Source organism: Cupressus sempervirens, chromosome 3 (genome assembly GCF_028749045.1).
Source record: "Cupressus sempervirens isolate cs-2001-9-10 chromosome 3, ASM2874904v1, whole genome shotgun sequence".
Classification (NCBI taxonomy): Eukaryota; Viridiplantae; Streptophyta; class Pinopsida; order Cupressales; family Cupressaceae; genus Cupressus; species Cupressus sempervirens.
This window is the reverse complement of record NC_143120.1, coordinates 873,668,597-873,686,215: the sequence shown is the minus strand read 5'-3', so window position 1 is coordinate 873,686,215 and position 17,619 is coordinate 873,668,597. Positions and strand designations below refer to the sequence as shown.

The window sequence follows — 17,619 nt, the reverse complement described above, 5'->3', positions numbered from 1 at the left end:
AAGGGAAGCACACAGCTCTTTGGGCACAAATGCAGCAACAAAATCAGTATTATTTTAATAGCTAAAATCTGCATAAAATATTTACGTTTGGGCTACCGAAGATCTTTTCAGCAAAAGACAAATTTCAGCGTAGAGAATATGATATATTTAATTTTCTCCCGTACTGATTTGCTCGAGCAGAGATGCAACAGTTGACTTAAGGAGTTCAAGAAACCCTTGGGAATTATGAAATTGGTGATATGTATTCATATTATGTTAGAATTATTGGCATCTAGGTGAACAGGTCTCTTTGCTGGGTGCTAGAGAAGCATTTGTTTGAGACTTTAACCATATTCTCATGTTACAGACATATAGTAGAGGATAAACCACAGAAATATATTAATATGAGTTTCTCTCACTTAGGAAGCTAATTTTCCTCACATACAATGAGCAAGAATAAACTCTTTACGTGCAGAAGAAATTTTGCATAGAATTTCTTTGTCATTTCATTTAACTGCCACAATCATGAAAGTAATAGTTCCATAATTTCTTCTTTAAATGCCAAATTTGGATCAGCTATATCAGATTCTGTGTGCATGATTTATTCTCTTCATAGTAGAAATTAGATTTTTAGAGTCCATAGCAAAATTATGTTGTGTGTTTCTGGAATCCACGGTGTCAATTTTATTTCCATCCACATTTGGGATCATATTTAATGATCCATCATCAGGATGTAAGAGAGTTGTATGAAGATGGTGGATCATTCAGTATGATCTGAAATGTTGATGCAAATAAAATTGACAAAGTTGAATCCAGAAACACACGATTTCCTCAATGACAAACCACATCTATTGGCTTTAACACCCTGAGAATTCTTTTTTCTCTGTCAACTATTCTGCTGGAAAGAATTCTTCAGTATATTGTCCTGAAATATGAATCCTCTTTTTTGTTGTATTTGAATCAAACTTATTATTGGAAAATGAAAATAAGCGTATGCAACTCTTCAGACATGTGACTATATATAACTTCCCTTCTTGCTGAGGAATGACCAGACTTGATTCTTAATTAAAATTAATATCTTTCATTGTACTTTCCTTATTCCCAGGAATAAGATGGATCCAAGAAGATGCTTCTTCCAGATATGACCATCTTAATCAGTCACCAATATTTATCATCTAAGTGATGTCTATAAAGGAGTTTTAAGATGGCTACAAAAGACATTAATTAAATGAAACATTGCTTTGGCATTTTGAAGACACGGAGAAAGCCAGAAAATCCAATGAAGCTGCATGATTATTAATACCCACTAAGTGGATTTGATGACAACCATTTTGCCTAATTCAAAAAGGCATTAAATTCCTGGAGCCATACCTTTGTTCCTTAGGAAACATCTTGGTAGATAGCTGAAGGACCACAAATGCTACTTAAATACTCAGAATGTTGTATTAAATATACATAAAGGGAAATGGCAACATGTGTAAATTGCATCTCATTAAAAGAGATGATGCTAAAAAGAATATACCATCACAGTATATACATGACTTTGACTAAAGAATCTGTTATAGTTTGCAAAGCTTCACTTGTAAATGAATGTTTTTATAGCCTCAATTTCAGGCACTCATTTGATAGTCGCGAAAACTGTAGTAGACAGATGCACTCACAGGTGCTAAAGATTTTTTAATTAAATTAATACTGCATATGGAGGATGAAACCTGGAACGATCTCCGAGAAAAAAGAAAAAATATATATCTGAGCTGTCCTGCAAAACAAAATCTTCTTTAGTTCAATGTCCCAAACATAAACAGCAGGTTCTTGTAAGGTACAATATTTTTTAAATAAAAGTTAAAAGAGGCTAAATAGATGTTTATTGAAAGATTCCGAGCACCAATTCTTTGAAACGTCAATCATCCATACCTGAATATACATCCCCCGTGTGTGTACCCATTTGGAAGTGGGTAATCTTCATTGTATCCAAAATCTTCTGGAAACAAATCATCAAAAGAAACAATTTTAGGGACAACTGAATACTCACAATTTCAGACAAGTATGCAACGTAGAATTGAGTCATACAGTTATGTCAACTTCCACTATTCCTGGACCAGGATTTGGGCAATCATCTAAAGATTTCTTAACCAGCCAATAAAAGAAGGACATTCAGAATACAGTTCAACTTACAGTAAAACTAAAAGTTGTTCATTCCCACAATAGCAATAAGCATGCATTGGCTGTGATAAACAACCTAAAATTTAAAGGAACTCGCATATAATGGGAACCATTACTTTAATTTGAGCCATTGGATTGAGATCAATTTCTCACAAGAAATCTTGAATGTACCCTTGTGCACAGACTGGCCAAACAATTGATTTATATAGGTATTTGAACAAGCGGTACACAAAAACTTGAAGTTTTCAATGCATCCAATTTCTAAACAGGCTTTCTAAAGAATTGAACTAAGCATTTGTTTCAATCAAATCAACTACAAATACCTTGGACATAAATTCCCAAAATGCGTGCCTTCTAATCCATTCCTTAAGCAGAAAAACGATTAACTGTGGTTCTAGAACTTTACACAGTGATAGGCCAAGATGAATTAGACAACGTGGCATAGAAATGCTGACTTTTGCCATGCCTATTGAGCCTACATGTCACTTTTTGGTCACAATGCAATATAGATATGAAATTTGCAGTGGAAGGCCCCTCTTATGTGCTAAAGATGCAAATAAAATCAAACTTATTGGTAATCTTTCAAGAAAAAATCAAGTCAGATTAAACATTATATTCCCCTAATAAATGCCTAAAAGCGTATTTCTTTCCATTTAACTCCTACTCAAATTTTGCATCCTTGAGTTTTGATCTCATGACCAAGCTCGTAAGTAAACAAAACCTTATCAATCCACCTACATCTGAAGTAGCAAGGAGAATCCCTGAGTTTTGATCTTGTGGCCAGGCTCAGGAGTAAACAAAACCTTATCAATCCAACTACAACTGAAGTACCAAAGAGATTTTCTCTAGAAAAAGATTTCCATGTCACTATTCTAAACAAAATACGTACATAAATAAATTCCAGAAGTTCCCTGTCATTGCCATAATGTATGGCATCAACAAAGGCTCTTTGAGAATATAAATCATTGGTACACACAATTTGAAGCATAAGGCTACTTTATGAGCCAAACAAGCATAAAACTGTTGGTCGCTTTTCAAGTCACAGCCAATCCAGGCATTCAAATATGTTTACCTTTTGAACGCTCACAAGGTGATTTCTTCCCATTTACTTCATAGTACGTATATAGAATTTGCCTCGTAACTTTGTTTTTGACCTTGAGGCCAAGCCTATGAGTAACAAAATTTCACCAATCCACCCATATCCAAAGTAATAAGTAGAATTGTTACGGGGAAAGATTACCATCACATTATTCTAAACATAATAAGATACTCTGATGTATTCAAGAAGCTCCATCCCATTAACACAACTTGGTAAAGCATCAATAAGACCTCTTGAAAACTCAAATAATCCAATTCCAATCAAACTGATTAAGAAAAGCGCAACCATCTATGATGAAGAAGCATTAACGTCTTCTTTCTCTCTAATATTGCTTCATGGTGCATGCATGTTTTTTCCAAACCCCTTTCCTTGAAATTATAACAATGCACATAAGCAGGAGCTCATAGAGAAATGATTTGTTGAGGACGCTACTCATCACAGTGATGATGGGGAATAAAGATACTACATTTTATCCAGGCGCCTACTCATTTTTATATAGGTCATTTCCACAAAAATTCAAATATTCGTTATAAAGAAGGCTTGAGTTTTTGTTGAGATTTGCCTGCTAATCTGTTAAAAGTTTAATTGTTTGCAAGTGGTAAAAGATCAAACAACTTAGCATTCAGAGGAATAGTCATAAGTATATGCTTGAACTAAACAATGACACATGAAGAATAAGGTTGTAATCCCAGGGTAAACAGAAATATAAAATTGGTTTAGCAAAGATGTTTTGAACGTATCAGAAGTTGGATGTAGCAAACAATTTGATCAGAATACCACAGCAATAAATTATGCTATACAGATTTTTCTCTAAAACTGCATCAATTCAAATTGTTAACATGATATAAATCTAGGTTGCATCACATCCCATTTTAAAATAGAGAAAGGTAAGAATATATCACCATCACATCATGCCTCATCAATGATGCCTTTGACAAAAGAATCTGCCATGAATTATAAAGCTTCACCTTGTAAACACAAAGCTTCACTTGAACATACAGACTTGTATATAATATCCGACACCTATATACTATCAGCAGAAACTGTAGTGCACGCATGCACTCACACTTACAAAAATGAAATATTAAAATAACACCGCACGTCGAGTATAAATTCCAGAACTGTCTTGACTCGCCAAGGAGCCAGCAATACCTCAAAAAAAACAATTCCACAAGCTCCTGTTGCACAGCAGCCTCTCCAGTTTAGTTCAAAACCCTGAATCCTGTAAACTGCTCCAACCATAAGTGGAAGGTAAAATGGACCTATCAAATTCTTGAAAGTGACCATTAGAAGGCTTAGAGAGATTTTTGGCTAACTCAGAAGCAACATATCTATCCGAAGATCTTATTCCATGTTCTTGTGATGCTGCCCCTGGGATTTGATAACTTTGATTGTATTCAAAACTTTCAGGAAATTGATTATTATAACGGAAGCCATTTGAGACATTACTGAGTGCTGCTGAACTTTGTGACAAATAAGGATATCTTGCCGCATTTGATAATTGAGACTCATTGTTTGTGCCAGTTTGGATGGGAGAATACCCCAAGCCACCCGAAAAATGATATTCACTGTCTGTACAATTTTGTATTGAAGAATATCTCGTGCCACCTGGCAATTGACACCCAGCATCTCTGCCATTTTTAATTGAATCATGCCAACTTCCACTATATACAGACTGAGGATCCAGACTTTGGTAGTTAGCTAAAGTGTCACATTTCCATGTATCCTGAAAAGATAATGGCATTGCAGGTTGGCTTACGCCACGGTTAGAAATTTGTGTTTTATACATGGATTCAGCCTGTGTTGGCTCTGGCATGGGACGGACTTGCAACAATTCAAGCAATTGAGAGAGATCCTCATCACTGTGACCATTGATTTTCGGTGAATGATTAGTTCCAGGCATGGAGCTGAAATAAGAATTAGATGCACCACTGCTAAAATAAGTAAAGGGTTTGCCATTCAATGGATTTATGTTAGCATTTGAAAATGGGGCATCATAAGTACTTGACGGGCCTGGCAAAGGTGAGGAAGGCAAGGTATTCAGAGATGAAGATGAGGAAGGCAATGCTTTCAGAGACGGAGATGAGTAAGGCAATGTACTCAGAGATTGTGAAGAACACAGGCTGTTGGAATAAAATGAAGAATGAGGGAAAGTATCATCTACCTTTTGCAATTGCTCAACACTGTGGTATATAGGATAAACTTTTTCATTCAATGCAAAACCTTCCACAGTAGAACTGTTGAGAACAGGATGAACAGATTCACTCTTTTGGATATTTTCAATTTGTCCACTCTTCTGAATTATCTTGGTGTTCTCAGAAAGGAATCTGGCAGAATCAGAAGCAAAAGGCTGCAGGCATGCAAGATCATCCTGAATGAATCCTGGGGGTGGCTCCGTTGATAAAGATGATTGTAGCACTGGCAAATATTGGTTATAGCCTGCTGCATCTTTGCCTGGATGCAATTTCTCATCAGGCATGATGGTATCAGAAGAAGTTGCAGCTATAGCAGGGGACCAAGTATTGCCTGCTGATGAAATTCCCAAAGAAGATAAACATTGTTTTCCCGATTCATCTCCAGATGCCAATTCCATTCGAGTCATTGCTTTCTTTAGCTCTATTTTTTTACCCTGAAATGGAATGTAATGCCTCTTTACTGCTTCATCTGCATTTTTTTGACTTTCAAACAACACAAACCCAAAACCTCTAGATCTGATGACCCCATCTTCATCATTGCCAAAAATAACAGTACAATCAACAACTTTTCCAAATTCTCCATCCATGAATTCAAGGAGCTCCCTATCATTAACATAAGGTGGTAAACCACCAACAAAAACTTTTCGAGAATTCAAATCTTCTAATTCCTCACTTGAAAAAGATCCTAATGATGATGCAGTTGAAGGGCGAGTCATAATTCTTGCACCTGGCAAACCACTTGACAAAGGTGAGGATATAGGCCTGAGTTCTTTCTGTCCATGAGCAAACTTGCATTTCAAACCATTTGGACAATTTCCATTTCTCTCAAAATGTGTACACAACTTGATTTTAAAATTCTTCAAAGAATCAGATGCACTGAGAATTCCTTGAACTCCATGAACTGCTTCCACCTTCTGACTAAGAAGTGTCATTTGCTGACCCTTGTGAAGCTCCTCTTCTGAGTGAGCAAAATTGCAATTGATTCCCCACTCACATTTCTTGTTGGTCCCATGGAAACGACAAAAAACTGACTTATAGGGAGGCAAGGTAACTATTTTAGCAGGAGGCTGTTCTGTGGTATTCACAACTGCATCTAAACTGTTTGTATGCTTGCGCAACTTTTTCTGAACCGTTTGCCAAGAAGTTGAATTTAGGGAAATGTCAGTCTCCTGTGAATCAAATGCAGAAAGATGTGTGGAAGGCTGTGCCTGGAATTTCTCTGTAACTTCTGCAGGAGTTTGTGACATCACTCTTGCCACAGACAGACATGAATTAGATACAGAAGAAGTGGCTAGTTGGGAAACGAAATCTGGATGCTTGACAGGAGATATGCCATCTGTAAACTGTGAATTAGTTCCCTGTATTTTCTGGAAATGTGAATATTTTAACTCTGCAGGAATGCAATTTTGGGAAGCAATAATCTTATCACATGCTTCTTCAAGAAGGTGGCCATTCAGACTTAACAGAGCATGCATCTCAGCAGAACGCACAAGTTGAATAGGTTTGTGACTCCTCAAACTTAATACATCTCGGTTGGCCCCATATCTAAGTAAGACAGCAGCACATGTAAGATGATCATTTTTCACAGCATAATGTAGAGGGGTCTCTTTTGTTCCTGTCAGAACATTTATACATCCCACATGATTGGTTATAATTATGAGAAGGGCTTCAAGGTGGCCATGACCTGCAGCTGTATGTACAGGAGTTGCCCCAGTATTATTTCCAGATGTAACAGATGCCCCAGCTTCTAGAAGTCTTTCAACAACTCTACAGTTTACAATGCACCTATTGAAAGAAGTCGCTTGTTTCAAGGCCCAATGAAGAGCTGTGTTTCCATCGGTATCTGTAGCATTGACTGGGGCAGAAGAAGCCAGCAGAATATTGATAAGTTCAAGATCATTTGCCTGCACAGCTCGAATCAAAGGTGGCAGACAATTTTTTGCATGTGCACTCCAGCTTTGGACAAACTGAAGAATGCATTCTAATATTTTTCTTGCAACTCTATAGTTCTGCTTCAGTGAATTGTGATTGCCTTTGCATTTACCAGATGTAATTGTAGATTCTGTTGCTATATTGCCAGTTTTTCGACAAGCATCTCCTTCACTTAAATTTGAACAATATTTTGAATTTATTTCTTCCCATTCAGTGGCATCTTTCCTGAACTTTATTTCTGGATTATCTTCATCCCGATCCCCTGAAGTCCTCAAGTTCAGCACTTCTGACACATACTCCTCCAAATTGGTTGTCTGACCTTTCGCAAGATTTTGCAGTCCTTCATCTAGGCTATTAGGAGATGGGAAGACCAGTACCTTCTCTAACGTGTAATCAAGTATTGTTCCTCCAGACTCTATCTCAAATTCTGAACTTCTCATCACAGTGTTTATGATTGACCTTCTGACATGTAATAGGGCAACTAATGGAACTAAAGTTAAATTTTTAGCAAGTTTGAATGCCAAAGCAACAAGAGCATCTTTGTTATTGCACTTTATTCCAAGAGTTTTCAATACTTTTAAATCCTTCTCCCCAATTTTTTTAACAATTTCAGAAGCATCTGTAGACAATTCCCAGTCCACATCTAGATTAGGACTCAATAAAGCTTCTTCAAGAGGCGTCATTGAATGCCTATTTAAAAGAAACAAATTAGCTCCCTTCTTCAAAAGGAAATCCACAGATTTATGGTTATGGCAAAAACTTGCAATATGCAAACCTGAGCGCTGATCAACTTCATCAACAGCATCAATACCTACGGGGCTCAACTTTTCTGATTCTAACAAAATTTTACAACATTTAACAGAATCTAGTGCACAAGCATAATGAAATATTTTTCTGGCTAAGTTGGAGAACTCATCAGTCTCTTTTGAAACATTTCTCTTGTTCTTTTTCCCTTTTTTGCTTGAAGGTATTGTTTCCATATTCCTTTCACTCAGTAAGGCCTCCTCTAAATCATCTGGATTATCTTCTTCCACAAGCCTAGCAAAATTTGGTTTCAATAATGTCTTTAACTTTATCTTCATATTTTCTATATCTGGAATTTGGAGACTTGGGCATTCCTCTGTATTTTCCTCCACTTTTCTCATTTCCTCTGCGAGACATGCAAACATTTCTGCTAGAAAGTCCTTCAATACGAAGATTGCCTTTCCCAAGAAAAAACTCAGGCACCAGAATCGATATTTCTAGAATCAATTTTTCAGATACTATTTTTGAATGAGCTACAAATACCTCCTGCAAAACAATGAAAGACCCATTATGTTCATGAGAATCATGACTACAGCAAGAGATATTTGTAACATTACATATATGTGATAAGGTGTACGGAAGAAAGAAATGACAATGGAAAGCTAACATAAAATGCAGAATTAGAAAGTTCGATCATCTCAAGCATTCAGTCCAATGAAATTTTTTTACAACAGTGTTGGCTGCAGCATGAGCCAAGGAGTTGTCTGATTAAGCTATGGTAGCTGAATACACAAGGCTGTTGGAATTTATTGATACTATCTTATTTCTACGACCATTTGATCTGAATACACAGATTATTGATTTTTAAAAGAAAACACAAGCTTTATGCTTGAAACAACTCACGTCGTTTCCCAATATTGTTTATTGTATTAGACGTCACCATCCAATCAATCTTTTGATCTGTATTAAGTTGTTAGAATATCAACAGCTTTACTAAGAGCATAAAACTAGGAAAGACTGACCAATAGAGTTAAGCTAAGTTGCCAATTTGAATTCCAGTTGAGCAAGGGATACAGGGTTCAGGTATGGGCAGGAAAGTCCTAGGGTACAGGTTCAGGATCATCTGCACACACACGCACACACACACATTTTTCATATATATATATGTTCAAACTTCTAAGTTATAAATATCAAAAGAAGAGTAACAATCATAAATCCATAATTGCCAATAAAATTATAAATAAAACACCTCATATATCATATTCATAATTTGTGAAATGAAAAAACTCGTTTCAAAATCATAATACACAATGTGAATCCAAATTACAATTGATATTTAATATTCATATTTTCTTCATCAGATGCCTTAGACACAATTCCGGGTACTTTATATTTTGCTTCTAAATGAATTTGGACATCACAAATATTGTAGCCTTCTACCAAATTCATCTTGGCCCAAATCCATAATCACTAATATAGACCTTACTTATAGGGAAGGATAATTTTTTTAATACAATAACCACTATTGAGGGAACCATGGATTTGAGATGTGTCCATCAAGAGTAAAACTCGTTGAACCGAGTCTGAAGGTAGCAGCTCTGCATATCGCAAAGTTTCAAAATGCTTATGGGAGATCTGTGTGAGAGATGTAAAGCAATATGGCTATACAGTGTCAGTGGCTCTGTTACATCTATGTTAAGACATGCAAGATCTAACCGAAAAAAGTACACACGTAAACAGAAAGCTTTTGACAACTTGATGTTTTCTAGTCTTTGTATTAACTAATTTGTGATTAAGTTAATTGGATGTTTAGTCAGAGTGCATACTACACAATGATGACGGCAAAAATAATAGTAAACAATGGCAGGGGATGCACATCAGCTGGTAGTGGCCACAAACGGAGCTAGTTTCAGCATATGTTATCTGCTGATGAAGTTTTTTCAAGAACTGGATTTCCCATCCACAATGCCTGTACACCATTGCAGACAGGTTGCAGAGCTTAAAAATGTGAAACGGTCTATATTCCTAGCATTTGTTGCAACTAATTTAAGATAGAGAGGCCTTCAATAGATATTGTGAATATATATTTTGGTCCCACGAAGATTGCAGTTGCTAATCATTGAAATAAGAACTATGACTAGAAATTATGGTTACGATCTATGGACTGTTTCTGAATTTAAACCTGATAGAACTAATTGTCTTTTACTCACAGTAAACATTAAAAGGCTTAATATCAGAGATTTAATGAGAATTTAAAAGTAATGCATATTTTATTTCATATGCATGCACATTTTTGATGTCTGCTTGGACACTGCCCTTGGATACTTCCTGGGTGCCTGCTTCAACCCACCAAGAACCCATTTGTAACCCACAGAGAACCCAAGCACCCAGGAACAACCCAAGAAGATCCCAGGAAGAACCAGCACTAAGACCTAGGCTTAAATAGTGGAACCAGTAACTTATGAATTTGGAATTAATTTCAACGTTGACATCAAAAAAAAAAAAAAATTCACTCAAAGACAGGTTTCTCATGCCAAAAACAGATTAAGTATGGATTATCCGGATTCCTAGCACTGATCCAAGTAACAAACAAAATTCTTTAACTATTTTGTATAGATGAAGCATTGACAAAGGAAGGTTTGACCTAAATTTTAACAAATTAAAAACAGACAAAATAATAGTCCCTCCTCAAATCTCGCAATTCCCTTAAAAACAAAAAGGCACACTCTCATGTCCTTAAGAGGACGGCTGCCCAAATTTTTTTTGATCTTCAAGAAAGTGTGTACTGTAAACCAATAAGAATCAATTATCCCTGAAAGTTGAAACAATTCAAACCCTGTGAAAGGTTGTACCAAACAAAAATAGAATTCTAAAAATAATATTTCAGGTAAGTCATCCACAAGCACCATTAACCCAAAACAAAATCAAACACTTAAATCCATCCACCAACTGGTGTTTGCAAGTTATTTAATTTTAATCACTATTACCACTAGTCAGTAAAAGACAGCTTACAATGGTCAAAAAACCATGAAATTCTATAGGAAAAGAAATCCAGGGATCCCAAATTGAACTCTCACATTCGTCATCTTTCAAGTTCTGTAGAGCCTCCACTCAACAAAACTAGAGGCTGAATAAAATAATGGTTTAAACATTTACAGATACGAGTTATCTTAAATGGTAATAAAAATTCAAGTCCTGTAAAGTTCTCTACTAAATAAAACCAGAAATCTGAGAACAGCAGATTAGTCTAAACTTTAAATTACCACAAGCACCAGTTAGCAAAAACAGTGATCAAATTTTGTAATGGACACCCAGGAATGCCCAAAAGCTGAACCAAGGCTAAAATTATATTAACGCTGAGAATGCTGCAATCAATTACAAAGAGATGTATTCCAAAGGCCAAACCCTAAGGGAATGACATCTAGAATGTTACAACAGAGAATGAACGTCCTCTATTGCCCAAAAAAGAGTGTGATTCACACATCTAAGCTCTTATCAAATGCAAGTCATAATCATCCGATGATCAACAATGAGACTTTTAGCCCTATTTATCCTTTTCTTCATCCTTCTAGAAGGAACTAAAACATTAATTAATTGCAAGAGCTAAAAGCTTTCTGCTTCCAATAATTAATGCATTCTCTAGAAATTCCTCCCTGGCAATAATTAATTAAATCACGAGAGGCTTTCGTCCTTCCAATAATTAATACATAACCTAGAAGCTAATCCCTTGTAATCAATAATTTAATTAATTAAATACAAAGTCACCTTTTAATCTTTAATTGAATGACTTTATAAGAAATTAATTTAATTTCTTCTTATCCTCCACTTAGACTTTGGAGAACGTGAAGGCCAAAAGATGGGATCATTACAAATCCGCCCTCCTTGAAATTGCTTGTCCCCAAGCAATTAAGTAACATAATGAACTCCAACCTCCACCTGGATCCCAATATGTGATATCCATATGGAAGTTAAACCAACTGCAAACCCGCTTCATCAGGACCGACCCCTGTAGCCTAGCATTCAAAACTTGTGCTGATGAAGTCAGAAAGTCACCATAAGGCAACTCCATACAAGATTTATGAAACGTCTTCTTCCCTGTATCCATCCACATAATATAAATTGGACTGGAATGCATATTATCACCATCATGCATTGAAAAAGATGTAGCTGTAGGTGAACCATATGTACTCATGCTAACTATATCAACAATAGGTGTTACCGCATCAAAATATACGGACATAGGAACAACATTAACTGCTGCAACAAAAAATTGAACCGAATTTGTAGTTGATGAAAACTCATAATCATCAACATGTGTGGCTTCATTAGAAAATACATCAACCACTGCATTTATACCATTAAACTCCTCATTGGATGGTTCAACTAACACAGAAGTGGCTGCTGATATGATAGTATCCTTGCATTCTTCTAATCCCACATCGATGGACTCCATATCACTAGCATCATAGCTAGGTGGCTCTATATGTGTCTCTATTCCACCTGAGGAAACAACTTCTTTCTGCACTGGAGCAACATACAAATTGTCAATGTTGATGCCCATTTGTCTAGCCATAAGGTGCAACATCATATCCATTTGCCTATTTTGCTCCTGTTGCATACGTTGCCCCTTCTCTAATGTACCCAATAACTGTCTGAACATCACATCTTGATCTAGACTAATATACATTTTTTCAAACACTTTTCCCTTTATCCGACTATTTGTATGATCTCCACAGGATGGCAAGACTTACAGCTCTGATACCACTGTAATGGATACCCAGGAATGCCCAAAAGCTGAACCAAGGCTAAAATTATATTAATGCTGAGAATGCTGCAATCAATTACAAAGAGATGTATTCCAAAGGCCAAACCCTAAGGGAATGACATCTAGAATGTTACAACAAAGAATGAACGTCCTCTATTGCCCAAAAAAGAGTGTGATTCACACATCCAAGCTGTTATCAAATGCAAGTCATAATCATCCGATGATCAACAATGAGACTTTTAGCCCTATTTATCATTTTCTTCATCCTTCTAGAAGGAACTAAAACATTAATTAATTGCAAGAGCTAGAAGCTTCCTACTTCCAATAATTAATGCATTCTCTAGAAATTCCTCCTTGGCAATAATTAATTAAATCACGAGAGGCTTTCGTCCTTCCAATAATTAATACATACCCTAGAAGCTAATCCCTTGTAATCAATAATTTAATTAATTAAATACAAAGTCACCTTTTAATCTTTAATTGAATGACTTTATAAGAAATTAATTTAATTTCTTCTTATCCTCCACTTCGACTTTGGAGAACGAGAAGGCCAAAAGATGGGATCATTACAACTTTTTAAATCCTGTGAGATTCTACACTGAAACAAAAGTAGTGGCCTCAATACAACATTTACATATTGACGGTTCACAAACAAAATTAATCAAAAAATGGTGGTCAAAAGATCAAATCATGTTTTTAGTTCTCCACTAAACAATACATGGGGCGTCATTGGTACATTTTGATTTAAACCTCAACAAACACCATTTTCCTTGGACACTAATCAACACTTTGAATCACGTGAAGATCTCTACAAAGGAAACCCAGGGGGCAGAACAGCATTTTAGAGTTTAATCCTCACAAAACCTTTCCACTTACCTTAAACAGTAATTGACAATTCAAATGTTTAAGTATCTGCAATAAACATAATCAAGGCATCTCAATACTCTAAGCTTAACACAATAAATTCCCCAAGATCAAATATGTGATTCCCCACTTGATGAATTAAAGGTCTATTACCAAAAATCTACTTCAAATGCACACAAGCATCATCAATCAAAAAAAAGTGTTTAGCAGTGCTCTGTATCATCAATCAAACAAAAAAAAAAAAAAATCTCCTTACAAAATTCTAATTTGTATCCCCTTCCCAATCAATCAAAACAGTAACCTGTATTTCAAAAACAATAAGATGCTCTCCAGAACAAAGCTGCGAAGTCCAGATAAGACTCTGTTTCAGCTAGGACAGTTAGGACACTTACAACCAATATGGACTTCCTCTTATAACAACTGTTTACTTTTAAAAGTACCCGAAATTCAAACTGTTAAGGTCTTGACACAAATCTTATCTTAAATCTCACAGGCACCATTTGCCTTGTGCAATAATCAGAAGCACAGTACTGTAAAGATATCTGTGAAACCAAACAAGAGCATTTAAATATAAATAATATAGTTTGAATCCCTACAGGCACTAGCTCTAGTTTAAATCACCAATAAACAAAACAGGTCTATCTCAATTTTAAAATTCTTCTTTAAATCAACAAAAGCACCGTTTATCTCAGCCACCTGGAGATGTGAGATATATGTACTGGTAAAGGGGCAGGGACTCTGTTCAAATCAGGGTACATAACTAACTGACTAGGCGCACATTGGTATTTTATACAAGTTAAAACTAGTCACCAAAAGATGTAGATACAGAGAGAGGCATACTCATCGTACCTACATTAGAGTTCCCTAATGAACCTACCATGTAATGTTTAAACATACACAATTGAATCCAGAAACAAATTTTATTTCAAATGGATTGTGGAATTCTGATAATGTGAATGTTTAAACAGTTCAAACAGTGTTAGATTCTCCACAAAATAAAAGCAGGGACAACAAGCCAAGATATCTCAACATATATCATTTTAGTGTAAACCTTAACAAGCACTACCTCCAGCCCAAAAACTCTTGGGCTCTCCACTAAACAAAACAAAAGGTCTAAAGAAAACAAGGGGTCTCTTTTAACTTCAAGCACGTGCAACAATTACTCAACAAAATCAGTGGTGGATTATAAATCCTCCGCAAAACAAAACTAGGGCAATCAGCAAAATTTATAATTGAAACCCCACATGTAGGATTTAGCAAAGGCAACGACCCACAGGTTCAGATCTTAATATGCTTTCCACTAAAACTAACACAAGAGTCCCAATCATAGTGGCTTCCACATCTTCCAATCAAATTCCTACAGACATCATTAAACTTAAGTTCGCATCTTCTTCAGCCCTCCACAGAACAAAACCGGAGGCAGGAATACAACATTTGAGCTCAACTCCCCACAAATAACATTCATCAAAAGCAGTTATCTCTGTTGCAAATCCACTGAAGCTTTTCACTTCGAAAAAAAATATAGGTTTCATTAAAACATTTCAGTTTCAAGCGCCAGAAACATCATTCATCCAAAACACATGTTCAAAAGTTCAAACCATCTTGAGCTCTCACGGATAAACATTTTACCTCAATAAGCTTCCATTTAAGCTAAGATATTTAATCTCTACCCGGGTTTACACATGCTACAATCATAAACCGAAAACCCAAATGACCATGCAGAAAATTTACATTGCAGTAGTAACCCCACTAATCCCATAGATAACAAAATATGAGCTCGGCATGCAGCTAAAACATTGAACCAAACAGCACTGACCCTAATTTCCGTTTTCCTCAGAATTCAAATAACACCCAAAAAAAAACGACATAAATTTCCATCAACATGCCAACAATGTAAGGCAAAATGACGATCCAAACACAGTGCCGAGCACGAAACATCAGAGCACAGCAACCCTTGAATTCCTATTCTCCGTCCCATTAAAGGAAACATAGAGAAAACATGAGTAACTTACTGATTGCAAAGAATGTATACTACTGAAAATTCTCCTCTCTTTCTCTTTGTAGCTGCAGCTTTCTCTCTTCTTTCTTCTTTCTTTCTTCTTGATTTCCTTGCTTTAGCTAGCCTAGTAACAAAAATGCAGTAGAAGTGATGTTCCTTTGGACCGAGTCATACACAACAAAAGTACAAAACTTGCTCGAAAACTTCCAAATTTGAAGCTTTTATATGAAATTTTTGGGTCTCTTTGAAAGCCAAATGTGAGTATCATCGGGAAGGCGTGAAAGCTTACTTCGTACGGTAGATAGGTTGAGCCTAAAAATCCACACCAGGCCCCTCGCCTATAAACTTTTAGTTATTTTGCTCACCCTTGAATTCTTTGCTGGCTAATATTTTTCAAGGGATTTTTTAATTAATTATGATTTTTTTCCTATCTAAAATGAGAAAATGTTGACCTCTAGAGGAAAATTAGGGAATGAAGTATGATTCGTGTGTAGAAGTTGGGAGAGATTTTAATGAAGTATGATTCTGTGTAAAAATTGTGAGAACAAATGAGAAAATGTTGAATTCTGAAAGAAAAATTAGGGAAAATTTTAATCAAGTATGATTCCTGTGTAGAATTTGGGGGAGATTTTAATGAAGTATGATTCTTGTGCAAAAGTTGTGAGAACCAGTGTGTTGTCTAGTTATGAGAAAGTGAGGGTTTTGCATCACTATGTATCAATTTAGTTTTGAAATTATCAATAATTAGGGTGAATTTTAATGAAGTATGATTCTTGTGTAAAGTTCAAGTTCTCAAAACCATTGGATTGTCAAATTATGAAAAAATGAGGGTTATGCATCACCACTGTATGAATCCTGTGTAAAGGGTGTGGGTTGTAGGGTAAATTTCAATGAAGTATGATTCCTGTGTAAAGTTCAAGTTCTCAGAAACACTGGATTGTCAAATTATGAAAAAATGAGGGTTATGCATCACCACTGTATGAATCCTGTGTAAAGGGTGTGGGTTGTAGGGTAAATTTCAATGAAGTATGATTCATGTGTAAAGTTCAAGTTATCAAAACCACTGGATTGTCAAATTATGAAAAAATGAGGGTTATGCATCACTACTGTATAAATTATGTGTAAATTTATGAGAAAATCTAGGTTATGTAATATTGTATCAACTTAGTTATGAAAATTGTGGGTACGGGTTGTCAAGTTATAAGAAAGTGAGGGTTTGCATCATCACTGTACAACTGAGTTCGAATCATAAGATGATATGGACTTGATGCAGGAGCATCCAGAGGTATAAGGGCAATTTTGCGTCACCCAAAAAAATGTACTTATACTTAGTTTCTATTTCATGTCTTTTCATTTTTGGATACCCATTTGGGTCAAATAAAGGTTCCAACTCTCACAGTTCAACTATTAGTGTGCTAGAAAATCCCGAAAAAATAGGAGCATGCAATTTGGCCATCATTTTGGTGACCTAGAAGGTGTGAATTGGCCAAATGAATGTAATTGTGATTTAGAGCATTCCAGAAAAAGAATCAGGTCAAAAAGCCCCACGGTTTGAAAGATATTGCAGTTTTTCGGGTTTTGGAGACCTCCTAAGAATGCTTCAAAGTCAGGTTAGGGGCATTAAATGACCTTGAAAAGGGCTGAAAAATGGGAGAATAGTGAAGCTGGTCAATAGGGCTATAGAGCGCTTTGAGAGCTTTCCGAAAATGTAAACGGTTCGTCAATCGGAGCTACAATTCAAAAGTTATGCCTCCCGAAAGTTCGGTTACCGTTTCTGGATTCTTCTAGATTTGCGCCGACTTCTAATGCAGCTTCTGGAACCTTCTATTTGGTCGGTGGATGCCTACTAGCACTTTCTAGAATGTACTCCTAGTCCTTA

At 36.0% G+C, this 17,619-nt stretch overlaps 1 protein-coding gene across 14 annotated transcripts; it reads right to left on the bottom strand.

Annotated features, from left to right (window-relative positions):
- Window positions 1-1,254: 1,254 nt before the first annotated feature.
- Window positions 1,255-16,041, bottom strand: LOC149569569 (uncharacterized). Of its 14 annotated transcripts, none has more exons than XM_089822243.1 (5): window positions 15,754-16,012; window positions 9,135-9,235; window positions 4,394-8,658; window positions 1,894-1,960; window positions 1,255-1,738 (listed from the first exon to the last, which is right to left on the bottom strand). In XM_089822243.1, the coding sequence occupies exon 3, from the start codon at window positions 8,535-8,537 to the stop codon at window positions 4,449-4,451; it is 4,089 nt and encodes a 1,362-aa protein (XP_089678369.1). In that variant the 5' UTR covers window positions 8,538-8,658; window positions 9,135-9,235; window positions 15,754-16,012; the 3' UTR covers window positions 1,255-1,738; window positions 1,894-1,960; window positions 4,394-4,448. The 14 variants fall into 14 exon arrangements, with proteins under 14 accessions (XP_089678369.1, XP_089678365.1, XP_089678368.1 ...); XM_089822239.1 differs by having other exon boundaries at window positions 4,144-8,658; window positions 15,754-15,892; XM_089822242.1 differs by having other exon boundaries at window positions 1,255-1,733; window positions 4,144-8,658; window positions 15,754-15,892.
- Between the last annotated feature and the right edge of the window lie 1,578 nt (window positions 16,042-17,619).